The 16,701-nt window shown below is 48.0% G+C and overlaps 1 protein-coding gene across 3 annotated transcripts in view; it reads left to right on the top strand.

The window, feature by feature from the left end:
* The first annotated feature begins 5,653 nt into the window (after positions 1 to 5,653).
* The window catches only part of PHF2 (PHD finger protein 2), a 108,615-nt gene continuing 97,567 nt past the window's right edge, over positions 5,654 to 16,701 (top strand). Inside the window, exon 1 of one of the 3 annotated variants that reach the window (XM_026102839.2) lies at positions 5,654 to 6,213. In XM_026102839.2, coding sequence (XP_025958624.2) covers positions 6,116 to 6,213 — 98 coding nt within the window. In that variant the 5' untranslated portion in view covers positions 5,654 to 6,115. Of the gene's footprint in view, positions 6,214 to 9,604; positions 9,643 to 16,701 lie in introns of those variants that run through there. The other 2 variants (XM_064518875.1, XM_064518874.1) reach the window with 2 other exon arrangements.

Here is a 16,701-nt window from a genome sequence, read left to right as displayed (position 1 = left end):
CACTGCCTCGTGCGGGAGCCTGTGGGAAAAGCCTGCCGAGGGAAAACGGCCCTGGGTAGCTCAAGTGGGGAGGGACATAGAGGAGCGGAGCGGTGACGGCTGAGGTGATGGCACGGGCCTGAACGTGGGGCCAGGGCCCCGGGAGCCGGTGAGCATGTGCCAGGTGTGTCTGTGGGGTGGGAGCCTTCGCACAGCGGGCTTCAGACCGGTCACGGGTTCCTGCATTGCCGTGACCTGCTCAGACGCTTCTGGTAGCGTGGAAAGAAAAGTTTGTTGTGTTTACCAAAGGGTTTCCAGTCAGCCAAAGCAGGCTGGGGAGGAGACAGGCCCTGCGACGCCGTTCTGCGCGCTGCAGGAATGGGCCGAGTCCTCGTCCAGTGCCGGCAGGTGGGCTCGGCCGGGCCCCGGGTGCGCGTCGTGTTCAGATCCTCCTCCTGAAGGTTGGGTGCGATGCAGTGTTATACGTGCAGCGTGAACCATGAGTTCGATATATGTATAAGGGATGTGGCTGGCTTCAAAAATGGTAACCAGAATTACTACATTCAGAGTAATTTCAGAGCTTCTTTTAAGTGTTACATAAACTGGCAGTTAAGAGTAAGTACCTTTATCTTGCCTCCACTAAACATCTCAAGACGAGTAGTTCCTTCTTACTGTACAGCATCATAGCAAAAAACCTCCCTATTTTATTCTCTAGCATTAACAACCGTTTTTATCGGTACGCGCTGGCCTATCGCCCCCTTGGCAGGGAGCTGCGCCCGGTTCCCACCCCAGCACGCCGCCTCGCGGCTCCCCCAGGAGAACCAGCCCGGGCTCCCCCAGGAGAACCAGCCCGGGCTCTTCCAGCAGCACAGCCTGCGCCCTGCTTCGCTGCTTCCCGGGATCACAGCGTTCGCCCGTGGCTTTCCTTGGCAAAGGACGTGTAGCCAGCATGACACTTTCTGCCACGTGCGCTTTAAACTTCAGGAACATGTTTAATGGAAATATTTCTATCGCTGAAGTAAACATTTGCTTCTGTCACTGAGCTTAGTAAAATGTGACAGTCGTTTCACTGCTTTACATCCCGCTGTAAAATACAGGCAGTAAACACTTGGAAAAAAATCTCTGTACCCAACGTTCATTAAACTGTAGGAGGCTTTGGCTAATAAGTGCATATACTTAAATGAACAACCACATTTTTCAACAGCTTGAACACAAGCGGCAAAGAAACCCGTACCCTCCTGCAGGGCCGGCGCCTGCAGCCGCGGCCCGGCGAGCGGCAGCACCCCACCGCCGCGGCTCCCGCTGTATCGCAACCAAAATCCTCTGTTTTCCGAGGCTGTGGCGCCAGCCCTTCTCCTTGGCACGGGTGTTCAGCCACGTGGTACAAACGAGCTACGTGTATTTTAACAGAACAAACAGGCCCAGCAATAACTGGGGCAGAGGGGGGAAACTCTTTATTTGTACAGAAAGTACCTTGCGCTTTGTGGGAGCAGGCGCTGGCCCGCGCGGCTGTGGAAGAAACACCCCATTGGGGGTTTCAATATCGCAAAGCACCGTCGGTGTTTTCGACCTGGCCCCCCTTGCTTGCGAGCGAGGGCGAGCGGGACCCCAGCTCATCCCGTGCGGGTCTCCCCAGTGCCGCCCGCCGCGCAGGGCGGGCGCGCTGCTCTTGGTCCTCTCTTCCCCGCTGGTAAAATCACGGCAAAGGTGTGCCACGAAGAAATTATGAAGCCACCAGTGGAAAGGCAGATTTTTGGCCTGCTTGCTTACCATTCACAGCCGTCCTGGCTGAAATCCGTTGAATGCAACCAGTGCTCGCGTGGAGCTGCCTGTGCTGCTCGCTGCTTGCCCCGAGCGGCAGCTCCTGGCGCCCCGGGTGCTGCGGCCCCGCGGCCCAAGTTGCTCCCTCCAGCACACTCTGGGGAAGAGGAGCACAGGGCACAGTAATAAATTTATTGAATTAGTAGAACTTTGTTTCCCCCTGAAAAATGCATCTGAGAATTTAATCTTTTATAAGAAAAGCCGATAAACTCTCAGTGACATCAGATAGCAAGGGCAAAGTTCAGATTTTGTCTGTATACTCTGACAGATTCTAGCAACCTGTGATAAATACAAAAGTTTAATGTCACTATGACACTGAAGCCCAGAGAAGTAGCGTCCCCATGTCCATATCCTGTGTAATATTAGATCGTGTACTGAAATGTAAGGCAGAAGTGTTTAAGTGAGAAGGTACAGGTATGGAACGATAAATGCAAATTGTGTTACCTGTAACGAACATGAAATAAATTCTTTAACTTTTTAAAGGTGTAACTGATTTGCTGCATGAAAGACCCCTTTAAACCAGTCCACTTTTACAATTTTGACCATTTTACATTGCAAATGCTGTTAACATTTTTGAATGCTGTGCTTCAAACCGCACATCTCATTATTCCTGCTGCTGCTTTGGGCTGGTGCCTGTCCGAGTGCTCTGCTCCCACCCAGTGTGGGGCTGAGGGACCACCAGAGCTGGAGCACGCACCTTCCTGCTCCGCTTTCTTAGCCGAACTATGTGTTTTGAGAAACAGAGCAGCAGTGGTCTGTGCTGGGGTAAACGGACCTGAACAACAAATATAATAAGGAAATGTGGTGTCAGAGGGGAAAACTGGGAAAGGAGTTCAGCTAACCCCTCTCTTGCTCAAGCTGTTGCAGCTCACTGATCCCTGTGTCCAGAGCGTGTTTCAAGGTTGATTTCATATATGGCTTCTTTGCAAACTAACAACTATGGGAAAAATGCCTCAAACTACAGAGCATCGTAAAGCAGAAGGACCTTTTAGGACCACTACAGAGGAGATCTATAGGAAGAACACTAGCAAACAATAAGAAAACCAAAAAAATCAGTGAACGATAGCTAATCCTTTGCTCCGTGATGAAGACCAAGTCCGAGCTTCCCCTGTGCACACCAGGCTTGGGACCTAAGCCGTGAGTACCGTGAGCCTTTACCGCTTACACTGAAGGAGCAGGTGGTGTTTTCTTCAGAAGCACCTAAGGAATTCAGGAAGTCCTAGGCAGCGAGCATGGCGCTCCTGGGTCACTTCAGTACTTTGGAGAAATCCCGTCCTGCAGCATGAGCTCCGGGAGAGCAGCCACTGCCCGGCCCCTCGCACGCAACGCGCCCACTGGACCCCTTGCGCTGCGTTAGCATCACCTACTGCTAAGCCTGCGGGAAGGTCCTGCTCCTTCCTACCCACAGAGCCTGCAGTCACCACAAAGATGTTTTCCAGGCGCCTGTTTGGGCCTATGCTGCTGACTTTTCCAATTGGTTTAAAAATATGTATTAAAAACTTGCTTCAAAATTTCAAAAAAGGTGACTCGGTGATCAAATCTATGTTACATTAAGGCATCTCGGTTTAATTCCACCAACTCACTCCTCTATGACTGAGAGTGGTCAAGTGCCCTCCTGGCGTGGCGTCTACACCCAGCTGCTCGTGGAGAAGTTCGAGGTGGGTACGACTTTGAGCTGCAGAGGGGCCGGAGGTGCCCGGCTGCTGGTGCGGCCTCGCTGCCGGAGGGAGGGAGCAGCCAGCAGCGGAGGAGCCGTGCGGCGCAGCCGAGGAGCCGGCGCTGCCCCAACCACCCTTGCCGGGGAGCGCCTGCCTACGCCCCGGCCCAGCACAGCCGCCCGTTGGCACAGACACCAAAATCCCCGCGGTGTCTCGAGGCTTCAGCTCGCCCATGGCCGCAGCAGAGAGGTGCTGACACCTGAACTCCGGGCTGCGCTTTGGAAAACCGGCTCTTTCCAGGGAGATGCTTGTGGGACTGGAAGGAAGGCCACGAGGATATGATTTCTCACAGCTCATATGGGTTTGGAATCAGCAGCCCATAAAGTGACTAGGAGATGGAGAAAAGCACAGAACTCAACACGATGAGCTGCTACATTTGTAAGTGTTTCCATATCCTTTAAAATTAAAATACTGACTTTACATATGGAAGAAGGCATGCCGGGTTGCAGATACACGTCGACAAACACACATTTATACTGTGCAGAGAAGAAGCCGACTTCTGCGGGACTGTCCTATGCCAAAATGTATCGAAATAAATGAATGTTCTGCATAAATCCATCCTGCAAAGCCGTGAGGTTTTGATAGATACACTATGTCGCAGGGTAGCGAGGAACAGAGTTTAGAAAAGTATGTGTAACTTCGGTAGTAGTTTCCTAGGCCTTTTCTCCTCCTCTTGCTCCACCCCCAGACTCGCTCCTCTGCTTTTTGGGTTGGAACTCAAAGCAGTTAAAGAATCGCAATCAATCAATTTGAACCTAAAAGAGGCCTAATTTTTGGAGGGCAGATACTCATTCCACTCAGTACGATGAAGAAAATAGGTTCCTATGTGCTGTCTCAATCTGTCACCCAAAACACCTGAGTCATTAGATAAACTGTAGGCCGATATTCTCACCCCTGCATCAGCTCACCTTCGGCTGCCTGGGTTGGAAGCTCCCATACATGTTCACTGGGGACCAGAGAAGGCCATTTCTGACACGAGTTCGAATGTGCTTCTGCGTAGCAGTGACCAAAGTCATTTCTGTGGCATGGAAATTCAGTGGGGTATGTAAAATACTTGAATTTCTCCTTAATCATCCAAACAGATTCTGCTTATACTGACAACGGCCTTATCTCAGTGGAAAAACTTAGCGTTAAAGTTATGGGGACACCTGGATTTCCCTTGTCCTCTACAGGTGGCTTCTCGGGGTTTTCCAGACCGCTGTGACAAAGCAGAAGAGTATCCATTTTTTTTCTTTTCGATTTTAGATAAACAGATGTTTTTTCCCTCTCAAATGAGCATCGCTCAGAGCACGTCATCCACCTGACCTGGCAGCCCCACACAAGCGGTGTCTCTGCCGCGGTGGCGGGAGCGTGCGAGCGGTTATCGAACGTGCCGGGACGCACATCCCACCGAATCACCCCAAAGTGCTCCTGCTCGCCCGGGAGGAGGACGCCGTGTCCGTGGCTATCGGCACTGCCGGGCTACGCCGATGTCACGCTCCCGAGCGGCACTTCACTGCGTACGCCAGTGCCCTGTGGCTTTGATTCGGCGCTTCGCAGCCCCCCGGTATTTATTGGCACCTCGCCGGTGTAGCAGCCCCGCTCCCGCGGTTGGCGCAGGCGGAGTTTGGTAACTTTAGAGGCAATAATACAACTCCACTGAAGAAAAAGAAAACGGTATTTTTTCTATGCTGGCACGAATCAGAACTCGTGCGGTTGGTGCGCCCGTCCCCGCCTGGGCACTCGGCGTGGGGCGCGTTTTGCTGTGCTCGGCGCGGCGCAGCGCTCGCAGGCCGCGCCGGGGCCGCCCCACGCGCGCCCCCGCCCACGCGCGCCCCCCCCGCCCACGCGCGCCCCCCCACGCGCGCCCCCTGCCCACGCGCGGCGCTCAGCGCCGCCGGGCCCCCCTCGCCCTGAGGGGGGCCGAGCGCGTCCGCAGGCCACTTTCTTTAAAAAGTCTCTCTTCGTGGCGAGGCAAAAAAAAAACCACAAAAAAGAATATACATATATAAAAATCTCAGCGAGCTGCCTCAAAGCGCCCGCAACCCCCGCCAAACCGGCCGGGGCGGCGGGCGAGCCCCGCGCCCAGCCCGCGCCCGGCCTCGCCTCCCCCTGCGCGGCCGCCCTCAGCCCCAGCCCCAGCCCCAGCCGAGGAAATATTACAATGTTGCAAGCTGACGTAAGGACATTACAAGGAAAGGGCTACATTTCGGAGTGTTTATGAAAAGCCTCGGTACTGTACTGTCACCAGGGGGCATGCAATATAATGCATTTCGCCAAACATTTTGAATAATAATCATTTAACAACAACAACAACAAAAAAGCCCCAGTCCGGTCGGAGCTCGCAGAGCCAGAGGAACCATGCAGCCAAACTTTGGGAAGCCCTTTATTATTTTTCTGACATTGCTAGCTCGCCCTTGAGGAGCCGTAATTGCATTATCTGATTTTTTTCCCCCCTTCTTTTCTTCCCCCTTCCCCCCCTCCCCGCTCCGTCTCTCGACATTGCAAATTTGCGTGCATTTTGGAAGGAGAAGCCGCAAAAGCTACCTAGCGGCAGGAGCCGCAGCGAGCCCTGCGTGCTTGCCTGGGAGTCCAGTGTTGTTTTGAAGGGAGCTAACATGGCGACGGTGCCCGTCTATTGCATCTGTAGGCTGCCCTACGACGTAACCCGCTTCATGATTGAATGCGATGCCTGCAAGGACTGGTTTCACGGCAGGTAACACAAAGAGATCGGGCCTTTTCCCCCCTTTCGCCGCGGTCCCCCCCTCTCGCTCGGTGCCTTTCGCCTCCTTTTCTCTCCCGGGCAGAGAGAGGGAGACGGTGCTGTTGGAGCCGCTGTGTGCAGTTTTCCAACAGGCCTTTTTGGAGAGGAGGAGGAGGAGCCACTCTGCCCCCGTCTCCCTCTCTCTCCCTCCGTTGTATTTTTTTTTGTTTTGTTTTGTAAATTTTGCTCGGTTCTCGGCACAAAGCTCTCCCCCCGGCCGGGGCTCCGGTGTCAGCGGGGTGGGGGGCTATTGTGCCTCCGGCGGGGCGGGGAGGCGCGGGCGCGGGACTGCGCTCGCCGCGCTCCGGGCGGCTGCACCGCGCCGGGGCTCCGCGCGGGCCGGCGGCGCCCGTGTTGTGCCCGCGGCCCCGGCCGCCGCTCCCCGTCTCGCCCTCGGCGCGGGGCCGGGGCGCGGGCCGGGCGGGGGTCGGGCCGGCAGGGCCGGGGCAGCGGCGGCGGGGGGGAGGCTGCGCCCCGGGAGGCGGCCGCGGCTCCGCCGCCCTGTCACCGCGCTCCGGCGCCGCGGCCCCGCGCGGGCGGCGCTCGCCGCCTCGCCTGGGGGATACGGCCCCTTCCCCGCGGCCCTGCCGGGGTGGCGGCGGGGAGCCGAGGGCGGGGGGAGCCGCGGTGCTCCCGTCCGGCGGGGCTGCCATCGCCGGGCGAGCCCGGCGCCTTAACCCTTGGCGCGGCAGCGCGGGCCGGGGCGGGGCCGGGAGCCCGCCGCCCGGGCGGCCGAGGGGAAGCGCGCGGCCCGGCTTGGCCCGCCGCCGGCGGGGAAGGGGAAGCCCCAGCGGGCCGCGGCGGCCGGCGGAGCGCCTGCCCCCAGGCGGGGCGGCGGAGCGCCCGGCGGGGCCGGCGGCGCGGGGGAGACCCCGCTCGCCGAGAGCCCGCCCCTCCGCCCGGGCAGCGCAGGGATCCCCCTCGCGCGGCGGCCGCCGGGCGCCTCCGCGCCGCGATCACGGTGCGCGAGCCGCGGCTCCTCGCGCCCGGCCGGGCCACGCGCGGCGGGTTTTCAAACCGCGCCAACGGCCGCCAACGGCCGCCAACGGCCGCGCGACGCCCCAGGGCTCGCGGCCTCTGTGCGGGGCCCCGCGGCCGCCCGGCCCCCGCGGCGCCGCCTCCGAGGGGCTCGGGGCTGCCGTGCCGCCGCCGGCCGCTGGGCGACCGCTGCCGGGGCGGGGGGAGGGGGGGGCGGCTGGACGCGGGCGCCGGGCAGGGCCGGGGGGCGGCGCGGGGGAGTTTGTTTAGGGGCGGACAAAGGCGCGCGGCCGGGTCTGGTTCGTCTCTGCCCGAGCCATTGTTATGGAAAGCAAGTGCGGGCGAGCTTTTGTGCGAGAGACAATGGGAGGGTGATCGCACTTGAGTTAGCGCTGCGGCACTGAACTTCAGGAGCACTTTTCTCCTGTCACCCCTGTGAGAAATGGGGAAGTGAGCTGAGGCAGCTCGAGTGGAAAGCGGAGAATATCACAGCTCGCAGGATTACCTGGGAGGCCGCGCTCGGACCTCAGCCTGTGAGAAGGCTGCGCGTCCTGGTGCGCCTGCTGTGTCCCGGCTGGGCGTCCAGGGAAGCCTGGGGTGTGCGCGAGCTGGACGGTGCCGAAGCCCAGAACGACAGCAGCGGCCTGTGAACACTAGTGAAAGGTGATGGCAAAGCAGGGATCTTTGCCACTAGCAAGTCAGAGGAGGTTTGAAGAGTTAATAACCAGGCGCATAGCAAACCTCTGATAAACTTGTGTCGCTGCAACTCTCTGGAAAGGTGATGCTGAGGGATCACCTGTGACTGAGGAGGAACTTGCAGGAGGAAGCAACCTGTGCAGAGAAGCTTTCTTTGCATCTGGTGCTATGAAGGAGGATGATGGAGCATTACTGGCTTTGCAGCGGTTCTCCATGAGTAATAAAGATCAGGTACTGTGAGGGATAAAAGTACAAAATCCAGTAAAGCACATAGGTGAGTGCTGTTTGTGACTGGTATTCAGTAAGGTTAAACTGTAACTCTTTCCTTTTAGCCAACTTGAATAATTGCCTCAAAATAGTTGATGGATGGAGGAGATGATTGCAGGGAGGCACTCCCTGCTGTCATTGCCGCTTGCCAATGCCAGAGTAGGCCCGATGCGGTTTACTTATTTTCCCAAAAACTAATTGTATGCAGAAAAAGCTGCTACAGAAACCTAACTGTAGCGTTAGGGTTGAAATTCCAACTTTTTTTAATAAAAGCTATTTAGAAATATGAAGCAAAATATTGAAATAAATAGTTTCAGTGAAAATGTTGGTAGTGGGGTAGTCTACACTTACGGTTCTGGACATATGTCTTAAAGGATGCACAGTTGCTCATATTTATTAAGACTTAGGTACAGGTAACAGGGTGAGAGTGGTTTAGAGGTTTAAAAGAAGCTGCAATTATTGTACAGAATTTGAAAAATTAACATTTTTATACAAAATGGTGGTAGAGTGGATTCACAAAAAGCTGAGCAAAAAAAGTATTTAAGCTTCCTGTATACTGTGGTGACTTTTGGTTAAAACTGATCAGAACTGATTAGGCAGAACTGGTCAGAAAAATGATCTCTGCGTTGGTGTGGACAGCTCAGTGACAATATCTCATGAACCCACAAAGAAAGGTATTTTATTTTGTATTAAGAAGGGACAGCATAGAATTGTAAATCTGTCACAGTATCTTAAAAACTGAGGGTGTGCCCTTTCTGCTTAGTTACAGAGAAGTTTCTGCTTAGTTCTTATAGAGAAGAATTGTGAAGAAAAGAAAAATGAGAAGGATGAGACTTGTCATCAAGCCAAAAATTAAAATAATTTTATTTGAGAAGTATGTTAAGTGATGTAGTAGAAAATGCCTTATATATGCCCCTATTTGATTTTCTTTGTATTATGGGAACTAAAAAATAGTCAACAACAACAAATATAAATCAGGATTTAGTTACAGACTTAAAACTCTGATGGTGTTAATGTTTATGTAGATACTATACTGCAAGGAAAAGCTAAATGAATGTGGAAGCCTTAAAGCTATCAAGGAGGCTCATCCAAATTTTAACCTCATGATCATACATAGGTGTTTTTAACATCATATACACTGCTTTTCAGAAAAAAAAAATCATTCTTATTTTTTTTTTGTAGAAGTGGGTCAAATGTTTACATGCTTCCTTTCTGGCAGTAATTTCCAGATCTCTAAAGAGAAGTATTTCTTGGGCTTCTTTACATATCAGTCACAATCGCTCTCACATCTAATGTTAAGTAACATCTTTGTGGCAGTGTCAACAGCTGCAAAGGTAAATTAATATTAGAAAAATATTTAACTTATGTTAAACTTATTTAATTTAATTTATGCACTTCAGAAGCTGGAAACGGGGAGATGGAGCCATTACCACGTGACTGGTTAGTGCTTTCCAGACTTAATAAAGTCTTAACTTTTAACTTGGCTTATTAAGTCTTAACTTTTATTATCTTTTTCAGGGAGGATTTCTTTTGTAAAGCAGTGTTAGATCTTTCTGTAGAAATCATTACTTAATCCTGAGAAACTTCCCAGTGGTCACTCATTACTAGATCTAAAACTCTGTGTAGCATGGACTATTATCCATCAGTGGGCTTTCTTCTATTTCTTGGACACCTATCATCATTCTGGTTTTAGGACTGCACGTGGTGATGTTACTGCATTAGAGTACATGAACTGATAAATGGCTGATAAGTTTCTTCTGACAGACAAAGATCAGGCATCCATGCTGATTTTCTTAGGTCAGTAGCCTTGGGTAATCTTGCCCAAGTGGTGTTGCTGATACAAAATGAGAAAGAAGTGGATGGAGTTTTTCTTCGTTAGCTCCATTCCTTTCTTTGTGGAAGTTTTGGAGAGCCACACTGTTATGACTCCACACGTTGCCCAGGCACAGGAGACCCTTAGGCGCCACTGAACAATGGAGCCACCAGTATGTTCAGAGAATGCCATTTTTGCGACTTCTCACTAGACCGGGTTTGAATCGTTTCCATGCTTTGCTGTTGCCTGAGCAGCAAGAGGAAAGCAGCTTCAAGATGTCTGGAAAGGATGGAGGTGATCTCATAGGGAAAAGGAAAAAATGCTGAGGCAGATGATAGAGGGATTGACTCCTCTATTAGTGAAGACTATATGTTCTTTGACAAAGAGATGCATAGAGTTTGGACACTTTTAAACCCTCGGTGGTTTGTGGATTCCTAGGGAATAGTGCAGTTGTTTTTTTCTGTGGTGGTTTGTTAAGCTGGTAGAGTCTTTCTGCAGTGCAGCGTTCCCAAGTTTTTCTGTTGTGATGATTGTGGTGGGTTCATCCTCCATGAACCTGATGAGTGGTAATAAAGGGAAAATGTCATTTAGTTCACACAGGAGGTCTTAAATCCTGTATTTATAGGTTTGCAGTGGTCCCCACTAGCTTCAGTCTCTGAGTTTACTGTAGCCTGTTCTCACTAGGGATATTGCTGAAGACTACCTGAAATTTCAGATTAGGGTGTGGAACTCAAATGAGAGAATAAACCAATCAAGACTGACTTTTTTTTTTTGCTGAGTTGATCATATACTCACTGCAGTAAACCCAGCTGCCCGCTCTCGTGTTCACTGTCTGCTGCATCTCCTGCTATGACCCCATCTCAGCAACCCCATGTCTCCTAAGATACTCATGAAGATCAGATGGCAGCTCTTCCTGATGTGCTGCGCAGAACCCACCTCTGAACAACTGACTCCTATCAACTTTAGGGTGCAAAAATCTTAATTTTTCCCACATTTAGTGAAGGTGAAAACCTGTATAATGCAGATACTGCACACCATTTTATGGATGGCCATTTGATGCTAGATGTTGTATATTGCGTGTCATTTCGTGTATGTTGTTTGATGTGGATGTTTGGTCTAATGAAGTCCCACATACCACCATTGCTTCTAGTCTCTTGCTTTCCTGCAAAAACCTGTTACTGCTCCCTGCTTTCCTAGCGCCTCCATCTTCCTGTCGTAGTGCCTGTATGTTACGTGCCCTCCTCTGGGGCCCCTTGCCTGATGAGGAGTTCCTGGAGTTGTTCTGTATGTTATCCAGCAACAGGATTACGGGCAGTAGCAACAGTAGGGAGTCATAGGTGCCTCTCAGCTCTCCAGCCTGTTGGTATGGCATGCCTGTTTGGATTTGGGGAGGGGGAGGAGAGGAAAGGAGGGAGCTGCACTGTGCGCTCTGCGATGCAAAATCTGAGAATCGGCAGCTGCCCAGCCAGTCACTCTGCTATGTCATCTGTAGGCCTGGCCAGACAAATCGCTCTGTGCAGGCAGTGCTACAGGCTGAAGGAAGTGTTTTCTAGGCCATGTACTGTGCAGGCTTGCTTTAGATTATGTGGGACAAGATGGTTCACCAACTGGGTAAAATTGTTTGGCTAAAGCACATTATACTTGCGTTTTTTGAACAGTACTTCCTTCTCATCTGCTTCTGGGTAATGGCGTTGGTCATGATCTATGAAGTTTTATGTGGTTTAGATTTTGACAGGTTCAGGGACACCCTCTTTTCCTGTGGACCTTTGCTGCTGTTGAAAGCAGCTAGGATAGTTTTGCTGACAGTTTGTGAATGTAAACTCTTAAACATTGGAAAAACTCATATTTACTGGCAAGTTTATAACTAATAAACTCATTTATCATAGGAGTGTTACAGAGCCTAATATTCATGGCAAAACAAGCCCTTTTGTCCAAGTTGGTTCAACCAGAAATCAGTTCTCGATTATTTATTATAGCTGTAGGTTGAGGAAGGTAAATTATTTATTTTCTCTGCAGTGAATATTTCATTAACAGTAGGTATAAGATGCACCTGGTGTCATAGGATGGGATGATACAATCACTCACTGAACAAAATGACAAGTATATTTATTTTTCTACCCCATGTATATTTAAACTGTGGAACTCATTGCCACAGGCACAGGTGATGTAAATAGCTTAGTAAAAGTGTAAAAGGTTTAGTTATCTAAAAGTAGTTCATGCAGTTACCATAGCAGCATGAAACTGTGGTGGCCATTAGTCAAGGTGCCTTGATGGACAAATGAACTCCAGCTAGATTAAGAAATGCACTTGTCCACTACACTGCAAAACTAAAAACATTGTGTCTGGGGGAGATGCTGGGATGTTCAGCATTTTCTTAAATACATCTGGTTTTGCATGGCAATGTTTAGTTCCTGTGTTTTATGTAGGCTTCTATCTTATCACCAGCTTTGGCCAAATATGAAAATTTGGTTAAAATTTAGGATTAGGATAATCTTAAAAATGCAGTGCTGTTTGCCCTGGTGTTACCTTGTTGGAGGGAGCTACTAAGGTTAACTGTACATTGTGCAAACAGGATTTCATTTAGTATGAGGAATTTTGATAGGAAAAAGGTATGTAACTTTTTAAGATAACTAAATATTTAAGTTTCAAATTTAGTTCAAGATATCCTGAAGAAATACTCAACATTACAGTCGCAGTTATACTGGGAGCACTAATTATACAGAGCACCTACTGTGAATAAGCCATGTTAATACACATTAATACATATTACAATAATAAGTTAATGCATATGCCAGAATGCTTTTCCTTATGGATGCTCTATTCCAGGAAAAAAAGAAAAAGCCATGTTGTTTAGGAATGATTTCATAGAATCCCTAAAGCACACTAATTATTCTGGAATAAAGTATCTGTGTGGACACTTTAGTGCAAAATGATTGCCTTAAAAAAAATAACAAACCCAAACACTTTTTAAAAAAGAACTGAGTTGTAAGTTTTGAAGGTGAAGAGGTTCTGCACTTACAACAAAACTTACAAAATTTCTTCTGCTCAGGTTGGAATTCATGCCATTTTAGTTTTCCTTTCGATAATGTAGCATTATTTATTCTGTAAGCTGAAAGCAGTTTGGAGAATTTAAGAACCTTCTCTCAGTTCAAATCTATTTCCTAGCTTTTCTTTTTCCATTTTTTTTCCCTAAACATCCAGGACTGCAATATGGAAATATTTGGAGGAAATATGTGACGTACATGTCCCAGGACTGATGCTGGGTTTGTTGTCTTATATTATTGTATGGTCTCACAGTAATAATTAACAACAACTTCCAGAGTATTGGGAGCCTGGCCAGATGGTAAAGCAAGTCAGTTTTGTGTTGCCAATCAGTGTTGCCATCTCGGTCCTCTGACATGGCTAAATAAACTGCTAGTTTTACTATTTCATATCCATTTGTGCTCTATAAAGAAACTAGCTTCAGAGTGGAAAATACATGAGAGTTTTAGAATGCCATAGGAAACTTTCAGCTGACCTAAGCCTCTCCTGGGCCATTACAATATCCATCACAACTGCAAGATTACTTTGTAACTATTTGCTAAAGTATATTCTCATTTTTTATAGCAGGTTCTCATATATGCAAGCATGCAGTTTAATCTTGCAGAGAAAAAATGCTACAGTGTTCAAAACTTGTATTTAGTATAAATTAAAAAGATTGAATGCTTATCCCTAAAAATTAAATTTACTTGGAAACCGAGATTCACCCTTAACTCTGGCATGCTGAAATTCTAACACTGACATCCCCAGGAAAAGCACTTGGCACAGCACTCTGTTGTTAAGCTGTAGGCTTCACGTTCAGGTAAGCACGCAAAGAGAAGTGGATCAGCTTCCTCGTAGTCGAGTATTTTCATTTTTGAGTCTTCCTTTCTCTTCTGGAACCCTGCCCATGTACCAAACTGGTATTAAGTGGATGTTAATACAGGATCTAGGACTACAAAGCTGACTTTGAAGCAGGATGGTTTTTTCACTCCTGATAAGCTCTATGCTGTAGGACTCAACATGACTATTAGACAGATCTAGGTTTGCAATGCCTAAGTGTCTTGTAGTAAAATTTGCTACTTAGAAGACCCTGTGGTTCCGGTTTGAAAAGGTGTTTAACTAAGACACTTTGAGTCTAGTTTTCAAAAGCACTGATTACTCCATTTGTTGCAAATAGGAATTTAGGGATAATGAGTGCTTAGCTGCTCTGAACATCAAGGTTTTGATGTGTCAGCCCATAAATCATGGAACACTAAATTAATGGATGCTTTAGAAAATATGAGCCTAGGTAATACTGAGTGTGGACAGGAACGTGAGAAGAACTGGCCTGCAAGTATGTTGTCTGACAAACTAGCAGCGGGCAGTAAGTATAGTCACAGAAGAGTGTTGTATATAAAGAATCTTTTAATATCAAAGGATTTTACAAGAGAAAGGATAAAATGTTATGAATATTAAGCACAATTCAGGTTTAATTAAAAAGAAACATTTGAAAAAGAGTATGATTTCATGAGTGCTCTCCAGCAGCCTAAACCTGTAGCTCGACTGTATTTAGTAAGCAGTCCTGCATTCAGCCAGGTGCCTGTTAAGATCAGTAAGAGCAGGACTGCACCCTTAGGAGGTGTTAGGTTTTATTCAGAAAAGTTAATGTCATTCTTCAGGCAACACAAATCAGTTCTGCATGCAAAGAGGGGCTAGCAATTGACCCACTGATTTTTCTTTATTCCTAAATAGCTCTACAGTGAAGAAAACAGATTTAGAAAAATTATTAAAAAAATGATCAAAGCAGTTTAACTACACATGGAGAAAAAATGATGAACAGAAGAAGTATTCCAGGATCATTATGGGACTTTCTAAAAGCCATCATTTTTAACATTGCCTTAATATATTTTCTTCTCTTTCTGATCAATGTGTATTTTCCTATGAATGTATCCAGCTAAGTGTTTTGGTTCTGTGTTATGTGATTGGAGTTGTTACAGTTCTGCTGTTCTCACAGCTGCTGCAATTGTTTGTTTTGTTGAGGGGATACCTGCCTCAGGCAGTTTATCGTGGGTGTACAGAACCTTTCATCAGCAGCGTAGGTTCAGCTCTGGCTACGTTTCTAGAGGTCAGGTGGCTAATGGCTGCTCTGGGGCCTTTGTGAGGTGAGTTGGCAGTCTGAGTCCTCTCATGACTCGCAGAACAAATATACTTGCCGAAAAGCACCCTCAGTGAATCCTGCACTAACCGAATGCAGTGGCAAAACTCTGATTCAGAGCAACAGGGTCAGGACTGCACGTTGTTCTGAAAGTCTTGGTGAAGAGGCACTAAGTTGACTAAGAAATGGGATGTGACTGCTTGTCACTCATGGGGAATTTAAGTGGTATGAAGGAAAGTTAGTATAAGAAGCGTTTGCTTCAGTTCTCAGTATATCTACACTGAGAACTAATAACTGTGCTGGATATAACAGCTCGTAATAACAGAAATGTGGGCTTCAGCATGAATTGTACAACTGCACAAGGACTCTGGGTAAAAACTTGGTGCCTGAAGCTGTGCAACTGCCACAGTTTAACGTTAGCTTTGGTCTGCCTTCATGAATTTTGGTCACACTCTTGGATTGCACTGCAGGCGTACGCAGAGGCTGCTACAGGTCATGTTCTCTGCATAAGTGGTTTGCTAAGGCTGTCAGTCTTTTGTGTCCTGCATGAACAGAATGTACTTTCACTTTCAAAAGCAAATTAGCTTTTTGCTTAAAGCTTTATTAGCAAAATTCTGTTGCGCTTCAAAAATATATTCACACTGTATGTCACAGCAAATGTGAAATCCCACTACTAGTTTGATATTTTTATTACAGTATCGTTCCTGTGAAAAGAAGTCCATCAGCTAAATGGCAGTAACTTTCCAGTTGTAATGACTTATTTTCCTGTTCAACAGGCATTCTTTGTATCTTCAATATTTTACAGTTCCTCAAAACATTTTATTAAATGTGGTTGTGTGGCATTAAAAGCATGGTATAAAGGTGCATTGTGGCAGTGCTAGAGGCATTGCTGTGATATAGGTGTGCTAAGTCTCTGTGAAATCAACTGGATTTTTCACAGTAGCCTTTTTTTGTGTCTGATCTGTGACATGGAACGCAGTAATGCGTTTATGTTAGAAATTCTTAGAATCGCTGGATATGAACAGTAGTTCCTTTCTAATTTTTTTATCTGAAAACAGTAAGACTGTGCACAATCTATTTTAGGATATCATCTAGCCATTTCATCTCCATTGTGTCTATATACCTTCCATATAAAATATATTGGCAATAACAGGGTTTTCAGCAAATCTCATGAAATCTCTGACCTTCTACTCTTTTTTTTTTTCAGAGTATTAAAAAAAAAACTGGTTAATTACTGCGTTAGGTAAACTATGTATAATTTTATTTGCAAAGATGTAAGTGCTGAATTTGTGAAAAATGTTGTAGACGTTACCTGGCATCAGCTGCAGATTCATGAAAATAAGACTTTAAAACAATACTTCCTAAACTAACAACATGTGCAGTTCAGTCGTGTATAATCTGGGCAGTCAAATTCAGTCTAGGTTCCTTTCCAGATACACTGTACACAACTGTTGCTACACCTGTAGTTATGATGGTAATGTCGTAATAACAGGAGATGCAATAGGCCTGCCTGACCTGTTGTACCTGAAAT

The sequence above is a fragment of the Dromaius novaehollandiae genome, chromosome 12 (genome assembly GCF_036370855.1).
Source record: "Dromaius novaehollandiae isolate bDroNov1 chromosome 12, bDroNov1.hap1, whole genome shotgun sequence".
NCBI lineage: Eukaryota > Metazoa > Chordata > Aves > Casuariiformes > Dromaiidae > Dromaius > Dromaius novaehollandiae.
The sequence above is the reverse complement of the archived record's forward strand: the minus strand, read 5'-3'. Positions and strand labels throughout refer to the sequence as shown.